Source organism: Euprymna scolopes, chromosome 20 (genome assembly GCF_053919585.1).
Source record: "Euprymna scolopes isolate OS-2025 chromosome 20, ASM5391958v1, whole genome shotgun sequence".
NCBI classification, from domain to species: Eukaryota; Metazoa; Mollusca; class Cephalopoda; order Sepiida; family Sepiolidae; genus Euprymna; species Euprymna scolopes.
Genome location: NC_136501.1, coordinates 81,290,649 through 81,313,133, shown reverse-complemented (window position 1 = coordinate 81,313,133; position 22,485 = coordinate 81,290,649). Strand labels below are relative to the sequence as shown.

At 33.4% G+C, this 22,485-nt stretch overlaps 1 protein-coding gene across 8 annotated transcripts in view; it reads left to right on the top strand.

Annotated features, from left to right (window-relative positions):
* LOC145241491 (deoxyhypusine synthase-like) overlaps nucleotides 1-22,485 on the top strand; it is a 160,742-nt gene that overhangs the window by 77,162 nt on the left and 61,095 nt on the right. For all 8 annotated transcript variants that reach the window (XM_080104500.1, XM_080104496.1, XM_080104494.1 and 5 more), the window contains one exon: nucleotides 20,809-20,914. In XM_080104500.1, the coding sequence (XP_079960626.1) occupies nucleotides 20,809-20,914 (106 nt within the window). The remainder of the gene's footprint in view (nucleotides 1-20,808; nucleotides 20,915-22,485) is intronic.

The following is a 22,485-nucleotide window of genomic DNA, read 5'->3' as shown; positions in this document are numbered from 1 at the left end:
TTTCAAGGTCAAATTAAAAAAAGTTGACCATGACCTTTTACCTGAATTATCTTAAAAAAGGTCATTTAATTTTTTTTGTAATTTTAACAAAAGATTTGTCCATCTTATGACAGTATATATTCCAAATTTCATGATGGATTTTCCGCTAGCATTTTAAAGAAGTGGGCTAAATTCAAAATGGTGGAATGTAGTACCTACTACTTCATATAAAACATATTGATATTTCATAATATGGTCATGTTTGATATCTTTGTAAAGCTATTTTAATGCTGATTAATATATACATAAAACCATGGTCACAAAATCCATATAAAAAATTTATGTTGATGAAACTGAATTTTCTTCATTTGTTTTTTTGTTTTTTTCTAAATGCAACACAGATTTTCTCATAGAAAAAATGTGATATGATTAGTATTGTGACAGTTAATTGGAATCTGGAAATCAGAATCCAAACTTTTAGCTTAATATGCCATTCCAAAAAAATGTTACTCTTTTCTATTGCTGATATTAAAAGATAAAATGAAGAATATGTATTTTTAAGCAACCAGTAAAAGTAAATCTAATAACATAAAAATGTGATGTGGATTTATTTTAGGTGTGTGAAAAATAACCCAGTAAAACATGACCTTTCAGGTTTGTCTAGTCTTTCAGCATTTGACAAATCTGACAAGAAAATGCTAAAAGGTATTAAAAATAAAATAAGTAGCAATACACATGAAAAAATTGAAATAGCATTGAATATTTCAATATTGGTATGCATAGAAAGAGCTTGATGAGCTAAGAAAGAATCTTTTTAAATTTTTGAAATCTGATTAAAATTAAGGAAGTTATGGCTATTTTTGTGCCTCACACGTTTGGATATTTTTCCCTCTTTAAGACCATATGCGTTTTGTCACATTTTTTGCACTACTTTTTCAGTAAAAATGTCATATCTTTGTTAAAACACAAGACTAAGAAATGAAATTTACAATATAAGTGTATTTTTGTACAAGGAATCAGAATATGCAACTGAAAATCTCCCAAAGTTTATGGCTTCCAAATAATCTGCAGTAAATGTGCATAAATATGCAGCAATTCCTTAAAAATGCCATGTATCCATAAACAGAAAAGAAGTTGGAGAACTCAAAGTTGAATTGTAATGTGCTTCATGTACAAAAAACTTAAATCTAAACATAAGACCATTTAAAAATGAATATATTGCAATATTTCTTTGGTATTATTGTAGATTAACACCTTCTGTTTAACCCCACTCAACTCCTTCTGACCACCCCTCCAAAATGTGATTCTACCTTTTTAGGAAATTATGTATAAAATGCCATGAAATACTTTAATGAAAGATAAACAAATTATTTTAGAATTGAATGTAAAATAAGTTCCTATTACAGGTCATTCTAGCATTTTAGGGCAGTTAACTTTTTTTTTCTATGGGAAAATATGCATGCTTTTTTTTTTTTTTAAGATGATTATGTGTAGTTTTAAGAGGGTTTCTATGCAATGAGAATATGAGGAGGGTTGCCATTCGGTCTTTGAATTAATTGTAGGGATAAGGAAAATTATGTGCGAACATACTGAAAACTTTACATAGACAAAGCTAACAAAAACAATATTAGAGGGGGAGCGGTTAGTTTCACAAAAATTTAATGTAAAATAATTCATCATTTCCTGGCCATTCTAGCATTTTAGGACAGTTAACCAATTTATTTTTATGTGTATTTTTCTTTAAGGAAGGGTCTATTTTTTGTTTGTTTGTTTTAGATGCTTGTATGTGGCTTACAGAGGTATTTTGTTGGGGGGGCGCTTGCCACTCGAACTTAGTGTTATTGTTAGGGTTAAAGAGTGTTTTAGGAGGAGACTTGCCACACATAATTTGTATTAGAGGTAAAGTTAAGAGAGCTTTTTTTCAAAGAGAGCGTTCAAAAATTTGTTGATTTCTATTTTCGAGGTTGAAGGTGTTAATTCCATAGGCCGTTTATACTACGCTGGAGCAGGTTGTAAAATATCTTTCGCTTAACAAGTAGAAAAAAAAATAACAAAATAGAAAGCTTCCTAATTGTAGTTTGATGTGTTTTCTAACTGCTTTTAAAATTTCAAGAATATTGATATAGATTTTGAGGGTTTGTATTACTATACACAGATTCGAAAAAGTTGTCAAAAAAAACAAATATATAACAAATAAATGTTATCAAAAGCAAGTTACTTTTCTACCTAACTGGATAATTTTTTAGTGTTTTTATTTAATGTAACATGTTTATTCAGCTTGAAAACAGTGTTTACTAATGTTTTGGAAAATTTAAAATGGCGCCCGCCGCCCGACTCTCTTGAAACGGTGAGTTTGGGGAAAAGAGTTAAAAATAAAAAAGTAGACAAAATACTGCTAGAAACTCGCTCAATATGTTACCGTGACATAGGCTGACATATATTCGGTGAGTTTTTAACAGTATTTTGTGTAGTTTTTTTTTTATTTTTAACTCCTTTTCTCAAACTTACCGTGTCAAAGAGAGTCGGGCCGGGCGCTATTTTTAATTTTCCAATACATCGGTAAACACTGTATGTATTTCGAGCTGAATAAACATGTTACATTGAATAAAAACACAAAAAATATATCCAGTTAGGTAGAAAAGTAACTTATCTTGCCTTTGATAACATTTATTTGTTATATATTTGTTTTTTGACAACTTTTTCGAATCTATGTATGAACGAGATTTTGATACTTATTTTGATTTAAAAAAACAAACATTTGTGGCTGTTCGCAGTAAAACATTGTTTTAATTCGTTGTTCAAGACTAATTTAAAGAATAAAAGTGCATGCAAGCTTCCTAATTGTAGTTTTTGTTTTTTTTAACCATGTTTTTAAATTTGACGAGCAATGTAAGAAATTGCAACAGATTCATAATGCCGAATTGGTTGGGATTGTTATTATACATTCTGAAAACCGAATAGTTCTAAACTAATGTTATTCTGATAACAAAATAGCTCTCATTAAACGTATAAGAACATTTATATTCATATTTTTCTTAATTCGTTCTTGAATTCAAGAACGCGTGTTGTTTACACTGTGCTGTGCTATGGCTGATTCTACAGGCTGGAGCTGCTGCTGCTTCTTTAAAATACTAACTTCATTTGACCAAATTCGAGAAATATAAACAATTTTTTTTTCGGGTAGGTCCTTTTAAATTATCAATTACCGCGGTCCTACTCAACATAAAATAATACTTTTAATTGATAAAGATAGTAAAAAGATTGATTTACTTACTACTGGGTGTCCGAATAATTTTTTTTTCAAAATGTTCAATACTCGTCATATTAAAGTCTTATTTTTAACACGACAAAAAAAGAAATGGTCAAAAATATTTCGGACACTTGACAGTATTAAGATTAACACCTCTTCTAATTGGTTCCCAAATTTCATGACGAAATTCTTCATACAATCACGGTACGGACCTTTAGAAAACAGGGGGGGTCATTACAAAACCTTACCGAAAACGCCATTTTATGACGTTCACATTTTTATCACTTTATTTGCTTAAAACTCTTAAAATATATAATGTACATTCATATTTATTAATTCATTTGAAAGTATATTCATTTCCAAACAAAACAGTAGTAATTTGAAGACTTGAAGTGCTTTGGTTTAAAAAATATGGCTATTTTAGTAGAACTACCTTGAAATCTGTGATTATCCAAAGCGTTTTTTCGTCCGTGTGTATTACTAAAATAAGTATTAAAAAATACTTTGGTTTTTCAATAAGTTAGTGGACTGAGTGAAAGTTTTATCACCTCTATATCAGACAAGCTTTGGTGACAATGTTCCTTTGATTTTTGAAGTTTGTTTGTTTATTGGTTGAGGCTGCTGCCTGTTTACTGGTTATAAAACAAGTTCCAAATATATAGTAGGGATGGGTAAAGATGAAAAGCAATAAAAGATTATAAAAAATTCATATTATTGAGTCTGTCTTGGAATGAATAAGACACACAAATTCAAGACTGAAATTTTGCCAGGCACCATAAAGATTTACCCATGAGTTCGGGTTGATTATTTACCAAAGGCATTTAGTTTAGAATTTGAAAGTTTCTTTTATTAAACCTCTATATATCTATCAATGTTCAACTGATGTTTCATTCATTTCTTTCAGGTATTCGGTAAGTTATGGCTGAAAAGGTTAAGCGCGACCAGATTGTCGCTCTCAAGACTGCAGGCATTAACAACAAGTGCATCGTTAAACAGCTCAAGGCGTGTCGAAAAACAGTTTTCAATACCTGGAAACAGTTTCAAGAGACAGGCACAACTCTGGTAAACCAATTCCAGGTAGACCGCACTCAATTCACACCAAAAGTGTTGTTTCTGCAGTGAAAAAGATGGAGTTAAATCCACAGAGAAGTGTGAGAAAAATTGCGAAAGAGGCAAAGATCTCAAGATCTTCAATGCAAAGGATTGTTAAAAATGATCTTCAGTTAAGTCCATACAAAAACAGTCCCAGCAGTTAATTTTGAAATCCTCGAAGCAGAAACGGCTGCACAGGGGCAAGTTGATGTTGCAAGAGATGGAGCGAGCCGCAGGAAAGGTCTTCATCTGGTCTGATGAGAAGATGTTCACGGTGGAGGCTTACTTATTAGCAGAACGATAGGGTTTATGCCAAAAGTTCAAAGGACTTGTCAGTCAACACCAGAAGCCATTTGAAACGCCAGAAGCCTGCTTCAATCATGATCTGGGCTGCTGTTGCATCTGATGGGAGCAAATCTCTGTTGATCGTGATTGAGGAAGGCGTGAAAGTCAATAGTCAAGTTTATTTGAATATGTTGGAGGAAAAGGTTCTGCCGTGGCTCACTGAATCATTTGGGGATGATTTCATCTTCACACAGGACAGTGCTCCAGCTCACACAGCGAATGTGACTCAACAGTGGTGCAAGGACCATTTCCCAGGCTTCTGGGACAAGCAAATGGTGTCATCATCAAGTCCGGATATCAATCGTATGGACTTCACTATCTCATCCATTTTGGAGAGCGACATTTCAAGATGTTCCTATTCCAATTTAGACTCCCCTTCATTCTGCTTGGGCCAAGTTGGACGAAGAAGTGGTGCAGCGTTCTTGCGCTTCAATGGAAGCACGTATCAAGCTAATGATCAAAGAAAAATGCGACCATTTTGAAATTTAATCTTTTGACTTTGTTTGGAATATACTTCTAAACAATAGTGATCAAGCAGTATTAATACTGGTGTCCCTCAGGGGTCCATCCTGGGCCCAACTCTTTTCCTGATCTACATTAATGATCTTCCAAATCACATCCTTACATCATTTGTAGACATTTATGCTGACAACACTACCATTTATGGTAGCACATCTAAGACAGTAAACGACTAAGTTCTCTCTGATTCTCTCTCCTCTGATCTTGAGCACATAGTACAAGGGGGAAAGGAGTGGCTGGTTACCTTTAATGCATCTAAAACCAAGCTTCTCTCTTTACATCATCAACATTCTGATCCACATCTGGCATCAATTGAAATGAATGGCTCTCGTTTTCAGGAGGCCTCAAGTTTTGACAAGCTTCTGGGCTTGACCATTACTCCTGATCTTAAATAGAACACGTACATTAAATCTGTTGCCACAGCCGCTGGAAAAATGGTGGGATCTTTCTATCGATCCGGTAGATATCTCACTGCTGATGCAATTCTCTATCTATATAAGAGCTAGGTACGTCCATTGATGGAATACTGTTGTCACATCTGGGCAGGAGCTGCTTGAAAGGACTTGTCATGTCTTGATAAAGTTCAAAATAGACTTCGTAGCCTTGTAGATGTCCTTTTCTCTTCCTTGCAACCTCTATCTCACAGAAAAGATGTTGCGAGTTTGTCTCTGATATATCGTTATTTTCATGGAAAGTATTTGACTGGTCCCCCCTCACCAAACTTTCACAAGAAACACTCGTCTAGCTGAAAACACTATCAATAATTCCTCCCACTCTTTATCTGTGCCTAAACCTAAACATAGATTCCATGAACAAAGCTTCTTTCTTAGAACTGCACACCTGTGGAATTGTCTTCCGTTTTCCTGCTTTCCGGCTGACTACAATATGGTTGTGTTCAAGTCTAACGTAAATAAGTTCTTGATGAGCCGTTCCATATAAGTTATCAAATGTACCCAATTTTCATTACTAATGATTACTATATTGTCCAATTTCTACTGTACACTCTTTAACCCTTATCCTTAAGTGGCCTATTGGCCTTGATAATGTGGTGATGCCTGTGTAAAAAAAAAAAAAAAAAAAAAGCATTTTTTCATTTTCCTTTCTATTTTTAATTTTATTAAAGTTTTCCTATGGGTAAGCCTTTATGGGCCACCCTGTACATATAAGTTATATTTCCATGTAAATGTAGAATTTAAGTAGATATTTTTACTATATAAAACTACTACTACTAATTATTATTATTATAATAATATTTTTTTAAATAAGTCTTCAGCAAAATTCTCCTAAACAAAAGTGGTATTCTACATTTTTTGGTACTCCTTGAGCATTGTGTTCAACGGCGACTCGGCCTATTACAAAAGCTGACATTTTTCTTATTTATTTACTTATATTGGCTTAACCTTTTGAAAACCATTTATTGATAATTTCTCAATTTTACATACGTTTTTAATTTACATGCATGGATAACTTTTGAGTAAATATTTACATTAGGTCCACCTCCACATTGTTCTTTTAAATGATGAGTTGTATAGATAATACTATTGGGGGGGGGGGGTCGGAGAAAAGTAGATTTGTTTATCGCACTTAGATTTTCTGACTCAGCATAGTCGAATGCCTGTCACTGTTTTAAAGAAAAATTGTGGAGGTGGACCTAATGTAAATATTTACTATAAATTAACTGTGATATTCGTTTTCAGCTTAGCTGAAAACCTATAAAAGTCATCATTTTCAAGAAACTTGTGCAAGTGGACCTAATGTAAATTTGTTTATGCTATCGTGCGCTCGGTTTATTTTATCATCAGATTCATTGTCAGTAACCTCGAATACCCCCCAAAAAACAAAAAATTTGAGTGCTTGGTGTTCTGTTGTAGCTAAAGTCAATATTTACCATTCAATTTAATTTATTAAGTCTTGAAAATGGAAACTTATTTCAATGATTTAATCGCTGGCAGCCACAGCTTTTAATTTTTATGCAACAAAAAGATGTTTACTTAAAAAAATGTTATATTGCAGAACATTGGGAAAATTAGTTTACAAGTGTTGAGCGTTATGTGAGAACAAGAAGAAAATGGCCGGCACGATATGGTTATATCTTTGGAGTCTTGATAATGATTTAAAAATGATAATAAAACAAATTACTAGTATTAATTTACCCAATAAATGTTATAATGTTTATTAGGTGGGTTTCTTCCAGTTTTTTGTTTTGTTTTCATTTTTAAACTATAACTGAGCCTAAGTTAAGGATGGCTTTCTAAATAATCTGCAGAACCTGAAGGGGGGGGGCGTCGTAACTTCTGCACATAACAATTTAATAAATAAATAAACTTGGGCTGGGAAATTGATACTTTCACCAAAAGATATATACTGATAAAGTTCAATATCAGGGACTGAATATGATAAAACACCATTTGCTGCTAACTTTGAATTGAGTACTTTTCTTGTTTTCCAATATTTTTGAAAGTATTAGGGCTTTTGTCTTGTTTTTGTTGGGATGGGGGTTGGCAAAAATATTCGCGCTTGCGCATATAACAATAGCCACCACTCACAACATGTAGAATTACATTGCTTAATATCCGGAAAACTACTTATTTGGAGAAAATTTAAATGCAATATTTTATAAGTGGTGGCCATTGCTGTACATGCAAGTGCATGTATCTTTTTATTACATCAAACTTGTGGAAAAGTATTTTTTAACTATTGTGAAAATTAGTAGCCGGCCCCAGTTTTAAATGTGATATTCATTTTCAGTACACGCTAAACCCCTTACCAATACAAACCCTACCTTAGAACACAAGTTTTTAAAGGTAGGGTTTGTATTAGTCTACCAGACCACAATCATACATTGCACGTTAAATTGTGTTCATTTTATGTTGGCCAAGTCCTCCCCTAAAAAAAAAGATAATTATCAATTTATGTTTAGTTAATATAGAAAAATGATCGCCCACTTGTGAAACAATAATTTCTTTACATCTTGGAAACTACTTGTTTTCTGGAATTTTATTTTTGTTTTCAGCACCCCCGAAAACCTATCTTAGTGGTCATTTTAAAGGATATTTTAGGATGGAAAGATGCTGCACTTTAGCGAAATATCTTGAGGAATATGCGGGAATGCCTCAAATTGACATTTTTACCTTGTTATTCATTTTTGCTATTTTTACTCGTGCCATTTTTTCCGGTGCCATTTTTATTTAAATTCAAACTGTTCTGTGGAGTCTACGCAAAATACAGAATTTGGCACTACAATGTACATAGCGAAACAAGCAAAAAACTTATGAACGAGGAAGGAAGTTTAGCTTTGCCAAATACACGAAAAACTAGATTCCCACAAGAGACAAGTAATAAAGTAAAGCAGTTTTATAAAAGTGAAGGAGTCAGTAGAGTGATGCCTGGAGAAAATGATTGTTTTAAAGGATGGGAAATGGGTTCAGAAAATATTTTGTTTTCTGTAACCTGAAAGAGGCATTTGAATTATTCAGATCAAAGAATTTCGCTGAGCTTAGACCAAAAGAATATGTGTTTACAGGTGGTGCTGCGACCGATACTGTCTGCATTTGCGCAGTTCATCAGAATATGAAGTTGATGATTGCAGGATCTCATCTTGCTAAGCTGACTGAAGGAGAAAGTCATTATTTGACAGATTACAATGAATGCATACTTGCTGTTACATGCAATGAAGCATCAACAAATTGTTACTTGGGTGACTGCTCGTCTTGCAACAAACTGATAGATGATTTTGTTATGCAAGAAATTTTTCACAAAAACTCAATTGATGATTTAAAAAAAGTGGTTATCCACTGATAGAACCATTCTACAAACTCTATCACAATCCACAGGAATTCATTGAAACTTTCCATGCAGGCCTTCAAACATTAAAGAAGCATAATTTCATTACCAAAGTACAATCAAAATTTTGTTCTGATAGAAAAGGTTCTTTGAAGGTTGGCAAAGTCTTAGCAATAGCAGATTTTTCAGAGAATTATTCATTTGTTTTGCAAGATGCGGCTCAAGGAATAATGATCAAGCTACATTGCATCCATTCATCTGCTACTATCGAAATGTAGCATTACAAGCATATGCTGTATTTTCATGGACATCGGCAATATTACATGCCTAATGTGCTTCAACAAGTCATATCTATTTTATTTGTGGGTCAATTTTTAAAAGAATTATATTGATGGAAAGAGAATAGAATAAGCATTCCAATGATGTTAATTTATTTTTCTTTCATGCTCCAAGTTAAAAATGAAAAAACGGAAAAAAATGACTACAGCACCAAAAAGGGAAACTGTTTTTTCAATGTTTACATTTCATGCGTTACATTTGGATACATATGTGTGGGGACAAATTTGATTGGCTATGGCTGAAATTTTACAGGCTATATAAACAGAAGGCATCTCTATTGGATTTTGATTTATATTTTTACGACCACATTTCTTTAAAATGTTTTATAGAAATTCAAATCCGCTTGGGGAAAATAGCTCGCTATGTACTCAGCTGACTAAAGAAAAATAAAAACTGTTTTTTCTGCTTTTAAAACGAAAGCAGAAAAATCAGTTTCATTTTTTATTCTGGGTTTGTCAATTTAAAAAAAAAAAATTTCAAATTTGATTTCCAAACAATACTACTATGTCTTTTTTAACGCTTTTAGTACACATGTACTAAAGTGTTAAAAAACAACAATATATTAAGTACATGCGTGTCTGTTATCATTGTGTTTGTTTAACATCTTACTTGTACTTAAGGTAGACTTGTGTTTTTCTTAATTGTAAAAAAAAGAAAGAAATATATATATAACAAATAAAAGGTACCATGCTGAAATAATAACATTATTATTTAGAAAGGAAGGGTGTTTTGTGAACTATTCTGTGCAATAAAACAATCAAATAAAATATATTGTGAAACGAATTGATTTCTAACTTCTTGTCAAGATCATTTTTTCGAATCTGTAAAACAAACCCATTTTTTTTTTTTTTTAACTGAGGATATCTAAATAATAATAATGATTAGGCGGTTCGATAAAGAATTTCATTGTGATGAATTTTGTAAATTTTCATTCTTTGACATTTTCATTTTCGGATATTAAGCAATGTCATTTCTTATGTTATTGCTGGTGGCCATTTTGGTATGTGTATTTGTGCATAATTTCTCAGAGTTACGTTTGCGTGCTCATGCACACCAAGATGGCCACCAGCGATAACATAAGAAATGACATTGCTTAATATCCAGAAAACTACTTATTTGCAGAAAATTTAAATGCGATATTTGTTTTTAGCATACCCTAAAATCTATAAAAGTAATCATTTTAAATGTTAAGGTGGAAACAAGGTAAAAAAACCAACAATTCTTTGTTTACATAGTTGAATTTTCAGTAAAACAACAGAATAGAAATGATAAAAATGAACAACTGGTGAATTTGTTGCTTATCAGGATTCCTGGTATCCTGGTATGTGAAAGTTACATCAAAGATTCATGTAGAGTACGATTTATGGTTGCATCTCAGAAAATAGGGGTATATTTTGGGCCAGATAGAGAGGATTTACAAAATTGCAAATTGGACTGGTCCCAAAATGCATAAGTTCTGGTCGACTATGGGAATTTCCATCTTTTACAAAAATCCAAAAGCTGTCCATTTGTTTCAAAGAAAGTGTAAAGAACAATTAAAAGAAATTCTTGATTTTGATGTCCAAAACACATATTTCTCTGATGGGGCTGTTTCACACTATAAAAATTTTAAAAACTTAATAAATTTCTGCAACCATAAATCTGATTTTGGTATTGATGCAGAGTGGCACTTTTTTGCTACTTCTCATGAGAAAGGACCATGTGATGGGTTAGGTGGCACTGTTAAAAGGTTAGTAGCAAAAGCTAGCCTGCAGCAACCCTATAATGAACAAATAATGACGAATATATCCAGATAATGGAAAGGTGAAATTAACATTTTTACAACCAAATGCACCCTCTCCATCACATCCAAATATATCAATTTTGAAATATTCTGATATTCTTAGCTAACTGAAAGAGGAATATCTTATAAACTTTCAAAAAATGAGCTGAAAAGGGCATCAAATATTTTAGAAAGATTATGAAAGAAAAATCTAAATAAATACTTTAAATTTTGTTATTATAAAAAATATTTCAGTAAAACAGATTTTTCATTTTCCATTCTTAAGTGTATTCCAATGTATACAGATTAATTTCTTGTGGATATGTTGTATCACTAGCATGTCAGATGTCAAATAAACTGTTTACCATCGACATCAAATGTTGCTTATTCTTTTAATGCTATAAATTAATTAGATCTCAACACACTTTTAGAATTCTTTATAACATTTTCTGTATCAAAATCTGTGTTGTACAAGAAAAGTATGAAAATCATTCTAAAACAGTTTGACTTGACAACCAGAATTTGCATAAAATTTAACATGCCAAGAATTTTTTTTTTTTTTAACATTCATTTTAAAGCTTTTCATTGAAAAAATGGTTCACCATTGCGATCACATGTTTTATGTTATAATTTAATTAACCCATAACACCTTTCAAAATTACTTTTTTTCATAAAAAAAAAATCTGTGTTGCATTAAAAAACAAAAAAACAAAAAAAAACAAAAAAAAAACAAATGAAAATTCAGTTTCATCAACATAAATTTTTTATATGGATTTTGTGACCATGGTCTTTATGAGGTAGAATCAGCATTAAAATAGCATTTTAGCATTTGTGACCATGGTCTTTAAGAGGTAGCATTTGTGACCATGGTCTTTAAGAGGTAGCATTTGTGACCATGGTCTTTAAGAGGTAGCATTTGTGACCATGGTCTTTAAGAGGTAGCATTTGTGACCATGGTCTTTAAGAGGTAGAATTTGTGACCATGGTCTTTAAGAGGTAGAATCAGCATTAAAATAGCTTTACAAAGATATCAGACATGACCATATTATAAAATATCAAAATGTTTTTATATGGAGTAGCAGGTACTACATTCCACCATTTTGAATTCAGCCCACTTCTTTAAAATGCTTGTAGGAATGGTTCTAGTGGAAAAACCACCATGAAATTTAAGATAGAAAAATCTTTTGTTAAAATTACAAAAAAAATTAAATGACCTTTTTTAAGATAATTCAGGTAAAAGGTCATGGTCAACTTTTTTTAATTTGACCTTGAAAAAATATCCCCAGATAAAATTGTAAATCTATCCAAGTACTTTAGAATGATATATGAATGAACTTTGTAGGCCCATAAATAACAGATTAAAGTTGGTTACCTCTCCATAAAAATTGATCTTTTTGTAAAAAGATCAAGGTCATATCTCAGAAACCCCTTGATCTTGAGATGTGTAACAGATGCCATTCAATTCCTTTCATGGAGATCTATAAGTGTAGCAAATTTGAAAAAAAAATCTGTGCCGGACATGGTTTGTGCCCCCCCCCCCTCAGAATTTGTCGATTTGACATGGAATGCACCATATATATAAGTGACCATGTGTTACGTATGTTACATATGGCATAATTTATGTTTACACACCGGTTCCCATTAGATCATTGAAGTTAAGCAATATTGATCCTGGTCAGTACTAAAATGGATATCAAGAGGTATCCATTGTCTCTTGAGACTAAACAGAAGCATCGCATCACAATGTCTGTGTATGCAAAATGTCTCTACCAAACTCCTCTCTGATAATTTGGTCTACAGATTTGAAAATATATGTAGGATATTTGGATCTTGGATCTTTCCATCTCGTTTTTAGTTTAAACTAAAAAATAACTGCTAAAAGGTAGTTGACCTTGGTGGGAGTAAACTGACTAACTTCTGAGCATGTGTACATATGCATTTTTAGTTTGACATTGCTTAATTTTTAACCTTTTTTATCCATCTGGCGATAGCTCAAGTGATAACAAGGAAGGCTGAAGCACTAAATAATGACTATGGCTGGAGCGCTGAATGTTGTGGTTTCAATTCCAACTGAAGGCACCAAAGTAATTAGTTATTTTTTTTTTTTTTTTTACTTTTGAAATCATTACTATATATTGGGTACAATATAATAATCAATAGAGAATTTGGTCTATAATAATAAATATGAAATCTGCATGAATTAAAATATCATATTTAAGCAGATTTTATAACTGGGCAATGCCAGGCTGCTTGCTTATATATGTGTGTGTGTGTGTGTGTGACCATTGTCTTTCTGTCTGAAATAGTCTCTACCAAAGTCCTCTCAATTTTTGGTTTACAGACTTGAAATTCTATATATAGGGATGTTGGACTTGTGGAAAAAATTTGATTGGGTTTTTAGACAGCTGCTAAGGAATCAAAATTGAAAAAATTTCGAACATGGCAGTCGTAAGTCAACTGAATGTTTTTTTGTTTTTTTTCAACATCGTTTCTTTTCGGCAACAGTAAACCATTTTAAAATGCTGAAAAATGCTGATTGTGACTTTACGTATGTGTAAAAAACAACAGATTATTACTGTAAGTCGTTGATGTTTTTTTCAGTATTTTTTATTTTTTTGATGTTTTCTGGAGTATTTTCCTTGCGTAACATTGTTATTGAATTATAAAATTCTAAGTGCTGAAGTCACATACAAGTCAATCGACACTGTCGTGGAAGCGCAGATAAAGTGGTTAATTATCTAACAGAATTTTTTAATTCACTAGATTTGTCAGGGATGCCGCCGCATATACTGTATTTGAAAATTGGTGCTTACTAATTTACATGTTGCAACCCAAACTTGTAGTAAAAAATTAATGAACAATTTTAACAGAATTTTTCATTGGTGAAGATATTTTTATTCCACGCATTCTTATGATTCCACTGGATACGCTATGTCACTTTAGGAAATAAAACTTTCCACTTCAATTGTCGTTTGCAATCACCATCACAAAACTCAGAGACAATCTTTACAGTTGTGTGGCTTACAGCTACACACTGACTGTTTTCTCACATGGACAATTTATGCTGTGTGTTCAAGAGTCAGCAAACCAGAAAATCTCTATATCAGCTTAGAAAATGGAACAACAAAAAAATGTGTATCCACACGTACTGAGAAATTAAGCACATAAAAAAAAAACATGCATTTTCTTATTTTGGAATTTTTTCCATTGAGCCACAGCAATATGTGGCAGGATACAACTAGCGTGTGTGTATGTAAGTATGTATATATATATATATATATATAGTGGAGATGGTAATTAATAAAAACTGAAGAAAGTGCTCAATACTGTTGTAGAGCAAATATGCGTTTTATTTTTTATTACCGTATCTTTCTGTTAAATTACATGATTGTTTCGGCTACACGGCCGTTTTTTTGGCCGTTTGTAATGTCCTTAGACTTTTACAGAAATGTTCGCTATTTTGGGATGAAAGAGTGGAAGAGTGAATGAGGTCGGGGGCAGAAGGTGGGGGGGGGGCGTTTGGTATGTCGATAATGTTTTAGATTTGGGGTTTAAGGAACTTGTGGGGGAGGGTCTGGGAAGTTCATTTCTGGTGTGGCTGAGGACATAGGGATACATGAGGGGAAGGGGAATATGTGGGGGTGGGAGGAGGGAGTTACTTTAAAATTCGAGTCTTAGTGTTAAAGTTTTTAGCGTCTCGTTGGTGAGGTGATTTCTTGGTAAGTATGTCTTGAGCTGTTGGGGGCAGGGGGCGTCGATTTTTGTATGTATCTGTGTATGTGCGCATCCATGCCTACGCACGTGCACCCAATCTTAGCACCTTAAAGAAAATTTTGATGCAAGCGAGAACAACGCAGGTGTCTATGTATGCAGGCGCACATATGCACATATATTTGCATGCCAGGGCGGGCATGTATGTGTACCTGTGGCCGTTTCTTTTAAGTATATATGTGTGTACGTGCGCATGTGTGTACCCGTGGCTGCGACCTCTCCAAACAATTAACAACAAAATGGCCCTCTCCAAACAATTAACAACAAAATAAAAACTAAAAATAAATAAACCGAATCATAGAAACTAACCTAGAAACATCCAATATTTATATAAATGATTTTTTTTTTACAATTGTTACTTTTATTAATTTTATACAAAACAATTACCCACAGTTTCATTTCAACTTATGTAATTTTATGAAACATTAACTCAGGGATAAGAAAAATGTGAAATATTGCCCATGGATTCATTCGACTTTTGGTTTTGAAATCAATAAAATGTGACAAATCAAGTTTGAATGTTAAAAAACTCAATGCATTATTTTTTTGACGAATGATGTTTTCGGTAGATGTAAACATTGGCAAAAGAAGCTGCAGCAGTCGGATTGTGTTTATTTAATTAAAAAGTAAAACTTGTAAGGTTTGTAAAAAATAGTCTGTAACCAAAAAAAATACAAAGGAGGAAAAACATTAATATAAAAAGGATGAAAGGATTATTCTATTTTACGTTGTCGTTGGTGTGGTAACTGGAAAAAAAATGAAAGCGTACACGCTTTTCTATAATAATGAAATATGGCAATGACTTTGCTATAATAATTACATCACAGGCCGTCACGAAGGACGTTTTTAGCAGATAAGTTGTGAATTTGTAATTTGTTTTTTTCTTTTCTAGATGCAAGTGCTAATATTATATTTATTTCAGTTTTTAATCTTCATCTTTATTTCATTGTTTTATTAATTGTGTAATAGGTTTTCTCATGCAGAAATGAACCGATTCTATCTGGCAAGTTCATTTTGAATATATATATATGTATACATATATATCTTATAGATTTTTCTCATCAATAAATGTTGTTTATTATATTTTCCAAGTTAATAGCATCAATAGATTAGACAAGTGTATTCATTTTCAGTTAGTGAGACGGGAATCTTTCACCATACCTTCCCTTGACATGCCAAATGGACTTTTAAGTACAATACTTGATTTTTTTTTTTTTTTTTTTTTTTTTTTTTTTAATGGAGAGTAGACAATGCCTTGTGGATGCGTTATTGGCAAGTTCGGTTACTCTTGCTTCTCTTTATTTGTCACTCAGTCCTCATTTTTTAATGAGTGGTTTTTCTGACAAATGGAGAAAAAGCTGTATTCTAGGTTGGTAGTATTTTGCGTGTACAGCTGCCAGAGATGTTGGAAATTTTCTGTTTCTATGCTTGTAGCCATGTCACCAGTAAGGGTGCTGGAGGTAAATGTTTTATCTGGGCTGACGTTATTCGCCTGATAGTCAGAACCTTGGATTAACCACTAAGGAGGCTGTTCTATCAGCAGGTGCAAAGTACTGGGGCTGCTGTATTGCCATTTGGTGAAAGGACCATGCAGTAGCTTCTGGTGGGGCCTCTCAATGCCATATTAGTGGGTAATTGTTACGGCTTTACCTTTTCATGTGCTACAAAAAAAAATATATATTTCTATTTCTTTCTTACTTTCCCTCTCTGCCCTGCTCCAAGCAAGTCTGTCGACCTAGTCCTCAAACCACAAAACTCCATCATGAAAAGTTTAAAGAAAAAATACATGATTAAACCCGGATCTCCAACTTCTAATGTAGACCCCCACTACCATGTCTCCTTCTCGAACATCAGGGGTCTATGTTCTGACTTTCCAGAAGTTGAAACCCAATTACAGGAGATTAAACCAAACATATTATTTCTAAGCGAAACTAGCATTGGACAGACTATTTCCCTAGGTGAGTTCATAATTAAAGGATACTCTAACTTAACTTCCAAATCTGACCCCCAGGATCGTCATGGGCATGGAATATGTGCCTATATTAGGGATGGCTTTCCATGTGGTAGGGACAACTTACCCTAGATGTGCTTCCAGGTTGCACTTGCTCAAACTACTGTGTTTATGTTTATTGCCCCTACAACAGCAGAGTTACTATCTTTAAAAGCATATCTGAGAAAATTGACCATGTTCTATCTGCTTATCCTTCAGCTAACATTCATGTATGTGGAGACTTTAATGTTCACAATGTGAAAGGGTTAACTCACTGAAACAAGACCGATGATGAGGGGAGGTTTTGTCATGATTTCTCCATTGCTTATGATCTCACTCAGATTGTTCATGAGCCCACCTGTGTACCTGATACTGACGGCCAGTATGCAAGTCTCCAAGACCTTTTTCTCACAACTTGTCCCAAACTGTGTTCAGCTTCCATTCTGTCTCCACTTGGATCATTCGACCACTCTGTTGTATCAGTTAAATAAAAATGAAACATAATAAGTCCTCAGATGTACCTCTCCATCGTACAGTATATCGATACTCTATGGCTGACTGGGATAACTTCCATACATTTATATCAGATCTACCTCTGCGTTCCATGTTTAAAAAGGATGTGTTCTCTATAGCATCAGACCTGACAGAATGGGTAATTGTAGATATAGACCGTTTGATACCCTCGAAATCACCTTTTCCATTGCTTCAAACAAAATAGATGTACTGAGACTAAAGCTGCTTTCAAGACTGCCAGCAACTACTGTAAAAAAAGTAATAAAGAACGCAAGAGAGTTGTATGCTCAGTCCGTCAAATCCAAAGTAGCTGAGCAGTGGCTTGGTTTCCACCAGTTTTGGCAAATAGCACGCAGAATCCTGAACAGAAGCATGTGCTCTATCCCAACTATCATCAATGGACCTGAGGTAATCTTGTCAGCATCAGACAAAGCCAAACTTTTTGCCAAAAACTTTGCAGCTAATTCTACCCTTTGCAACCAAGGCCACCAACCCCCAATATTTCCTCCTGAATCAGAAAACACGCTATGTGATGTACAAATATCTGTATGTGATGTTGTCAAGCTAATCAAAAACCTTGATTCCAGTAAAGCAACTGGCCTGACTGTATTCCAATTATATTTCTCAAAAAAACTTCCAACCAGAACTAGCACCCATACTTACAAAACTGTTTAAACGTTGTCTTAAGGAGAATTGCTTCTCATCACTCTGGAAAATCTCATCAGTATGCCCTGTATTTAAAAATTCAGGTGATCGCTCATCTCCCTCTCAATAAGTCTCCTGTGCATCATGAGTAAGTTGGTGGAATCTGTGTTAAATAGAGAAATAATCAACCATCTCAGCAAAAATAACCTTCTTAGTGACACACAATATGGTTTCCATTCTGTTAGATCTACAGCAGATGTGCTTACAGTTATATCTTATAGGATTAGCGAATCTCTCGATGGAAGCTACCTTTCTAGAGCAATTGCTCTTGACATATTAAATGCCTTTGATAGAGTATGGCATAAAGGTTTACTTCACAAAATCTCCAGCTACGGTATAGCTGGAAATATCTTCTCAATTATTAAATCATTTCTCTCTGATAGATTCATAAGAGTAGTAGTTGATGGGCAGAAATCAGAAGCTCACAGTATTAATGCTGGAATCCCTTAAGGGTCCATCCTGGGCCCAACTGTCTTCCTGATGTACATTTAATGATCTTCCAAATCATATCCTTACATCATTTGTAGACATTTATGCTGATGGCACTACTATGGCAGCACATCTAAGACCGTAAACGACTAAGTTCTCTCTGATTTTGAGCAAGTGGTACAATGGGGAAAAAGGTGGCTTGTTACTTTTAATGCATCTAAAACCAAGCTTTTATCTTTACATCATCAACGCTCTGATCCCCATCTGGCATCAATTGAAATTAATGACTCTCGTCTTGGGGAGGCCTCATGTTTTGACAAGCTTCTGGGCTTGACCTTTATTCCTGATCTTAAATGGAACACGTACATTAAATCTGTTGCCAAGGTCGCTGGAAAAATGGTGGGATCTTTCTATCGATCCAGTAGATATCGCACTGCTGATGCAATTTTCTATCTATATTCGAGCCAGATACGTCTAAGGATGGAGTACTGTTGCCACATCTGGGCAAGAGCTGCTAGAAAGGACTTATCTTGCCTTGATAGAGTTCAAAATAGACTTTTTCTCTTCCCTGCAACCTCTATCTCACAGAAGAGATGTTGCGAGTTTGTCTCTGCTTTATCGTTATTTTCGTTGCAAGTGCTCGACTGAACTCCAATCTATGGTCCCCCTTCACCAAACTTTCACAAGAAACCCGTCTAGCAGAAAACACTATCAATAATTTCTCCCACTCTTTATCTGTGCCTAAACCTAAACGTAGATTCCATGAACAAAGCTTCTTAGAACTGCACGCCTATGGAATTGTCTTCCGTTTTCCTGCTTTCCAGCTGACTACAATATAGTTGTCTTCAAGTCTAATGTAAACAAGTTTTTTTATGAGCTGTTCCATATAAGTTAACAAATTTATCGAATTTCCATTAATAACGATATTGCCCAATTGTCTACTGTACACTCTTTAACCCTTATCCTTGAGTGGCCTCTTGTCCTTGATAAGTGGTGATGCTTTTGTAAAAAAAAAAAAAATGGGGGTAGAAAAGCAACTACAAACTGAAAAAAACTTCCATTGATTGTGCTTTATCAAAAACTTTATAATCTTATAACTTTATAACCAGCATCTCCTTAGCATCTCCGGTGATTTGACTACCAAAGATGCTGAGTGTTTAAGATGCATACCATGACTCTATAATCTGTATGGATATCTCGGGCACTACAAAGCATGGTAGACTAGAAAATGTGGCTCTAAGGCATAAGTGATATGTTGACTTGCAATCTTGCTATGCTATCAACCTTTTAGACTGGAGCAGCCATGATGTTGTCTGATGTTGACCACCCTAAAATTTCAAACCCTTGCAGTACTCTAAATACCAAAACCAGATAAAAATTGAATATTCTGTTTAGGATATTGCAAAGTGATGTCACTACTTTGGAAAATTGTCTCTTCATGGTGTAGTAAAGTTTATCTTAAGATTTATTTGAGAGTAAGAAGATAGTGAAGATCTGCTTCAAGAAACTTTCTATGGGAACATTGTCTGGTACCATCGGAAACAGATTTGATGATTGTAAAGCAATCGAGGTTGTCCATAAGTTTTGTTATTTTGGAGCACAGGGTGGAGATGGTACTTGAGTGATAACAAAAGTTCAGGATGAATAGAGTTCAGGGAATTTCAGTCATTGCTAACCGTTTTTATTGGACATGTGTGCACAGTGTATGATAGAGTTGTGGATATGTGTTGCAAGGAGAGAAATTATGTGAGAATGATGGATATGCAATATGAGTCTTACAGACAAGCTTAGATCTGATAAGCACAGGAAAAAAATCTCAACAATGTAGGGAGATGTGTGCAAAGCAGGAGATTTTTGTTGGTTTGGTCACATTGAAAGACTAGATGAGACCTTGGTTTTGTAGATGTAAAATGGTTGAGGCATCAATATTAACTGTCAGAGGAAGGTTATGGAGGAAAGTGATAAGTATAAATTTGAGAAAAAGGGATAAATAAAAACTTGGTCAGAGATAAGTATGTATAGAAATCAATTTCTAGAAGCCATCCAACATGGCAACATATAAAAGAGATGTTTAACCAAATATGAGAATGCTAAATTTGGACTCTTGTAATGTATTCACTTATATCTTGATGCGTTTTTATTAGTTTGATAAAAATGCATTAAGATATGCAATTTCTCTGTACAAAGAATAATTTTCATTTTGATTTGTTTTTAATTTTTGCACATCAATTGATATCTTACTTTAATTGAAACATGTTGAACGTTTTATCATTTGTCGACTTTTGTTGAGTTTAATTTTCTACAACGTAAATAAAGTGCTTCTCTTTTCAGAACAACATTCCAGTTTTTTGTCCGGCTCTCACAGACGGATCTTTAGGAGATATGATTTATTTTCATTCTTACAAAAATCCCGGTCTCATTATTGACATTGTTGACGGTAAATTTTATTTTTGAATTTAATTTGAAATTTGATCTTGTGATTAACTATCCAAGCCTTTATATTTTCATTTTTTTTTTCATGAAATGATTTTGCTTTTAATTAAACTTAGATTATAAATAAAACCTTAACTTTTCATTAAAATAATCTTTGTTTCCTTCTCTTAATTTGTTTGTAATGGACTATTTTTAAAACTTCTACTTTTTACCATTTGACTGTTAATGAACACAGATGGAGGAGGGGGAAAAACAAAAGTATAAAATAAGTATGGGAGGAGGAGGGGTGGTAAAACACGCAGTAAAAGAGGATGAAAATAATCGACAGAAATTTAGAGATTTGTGAATTAGTGAGTAAATTTGTTTTTCAAGAAATCCGTCACCAACTCTGGACTTTGATCTTTAAAAATATTCTTCCTTTGATTATTAGGAGAAACGATGATGGCTAGACATTAAAAAAATTATGCTGGGCTTTTTAACATAAAAAAGCATTAGCAGAAATGAATTAAAACTGAAATTGGATGAACAATCATCACTCACATAAACATCTTAAACGACTTCACTTTCAAAATTGACTTTCCATTTATGCAATATAACTTAAAAAAAAGTTTAAAAATAGAAAAACCTATACATTTCTATAGAAAGAAAAGAAAATTTCTCATTATTGTGTGAAGGCAAGGGTTGTCTTATTTGCTAAATTCTTCCTTATTCACCAGACATAATTTGGTGTGATATATGAAAATGACCTTGTCTTTCTGTCAATTTTTGGTCTACAGAATTTATTTTGATATATAAGGGGATTTGAGACTGTGGAACAGATTCAATTTGGTTTTTAGTCCATAAAAATAGATGCTAAGGGGCCAAATTTTTCTTTTTTTAATTGAAACTTGACAGGCAGAAGTCGACTTAAAGTGCTCTTTTACACATGCAAAAATATACAGTTATAGGTTAAAAATATTTTAAAAATTTATATGCATGTGGACCTGGCTCAAAGGGTAATGAATACACCTGGAGAGAAATGTTTTGATTTCGATTCTAGATGATGGCACACAAGTCATATTTATTTATTTTTTTTACTTTTGGCATTAATGCCTATAGATTCCATAGAATATAATCATCACAAGATTGAAATGAAAAATCAGTAGATAACTATAAAAATAGCCCTATACAAAATCTGTATTAATTAATATATCAATATATTATGCTTATTTAAGACTAGGCCATGCCAGGTAACCACTCCTATATATTGGGTTCGGTATAATGATCACTAGAGAATTGGCTATATAATAAGCACAACTATATACACATTGATATTTATAATAAAATGAAGGATGTCTTATATCACAAACTCTAAACTTGATAAAGTTTAAAGCTGCCAAAATTCACACTAGAATTATCTACATGGTCAATGGCGTAAAAATCAGTTCTAAGTGACATTCTTTTAGAGGTTAAAGCTTCAATTCTTATTACAAACACTTTTACCTGGTCATGGTTGACAAAACAAGAACAATCCATCCTTGTTAATTAAATAAAAGGTTCAATTCAAAATCATGTATAGGCTCTCGACTTTGACAA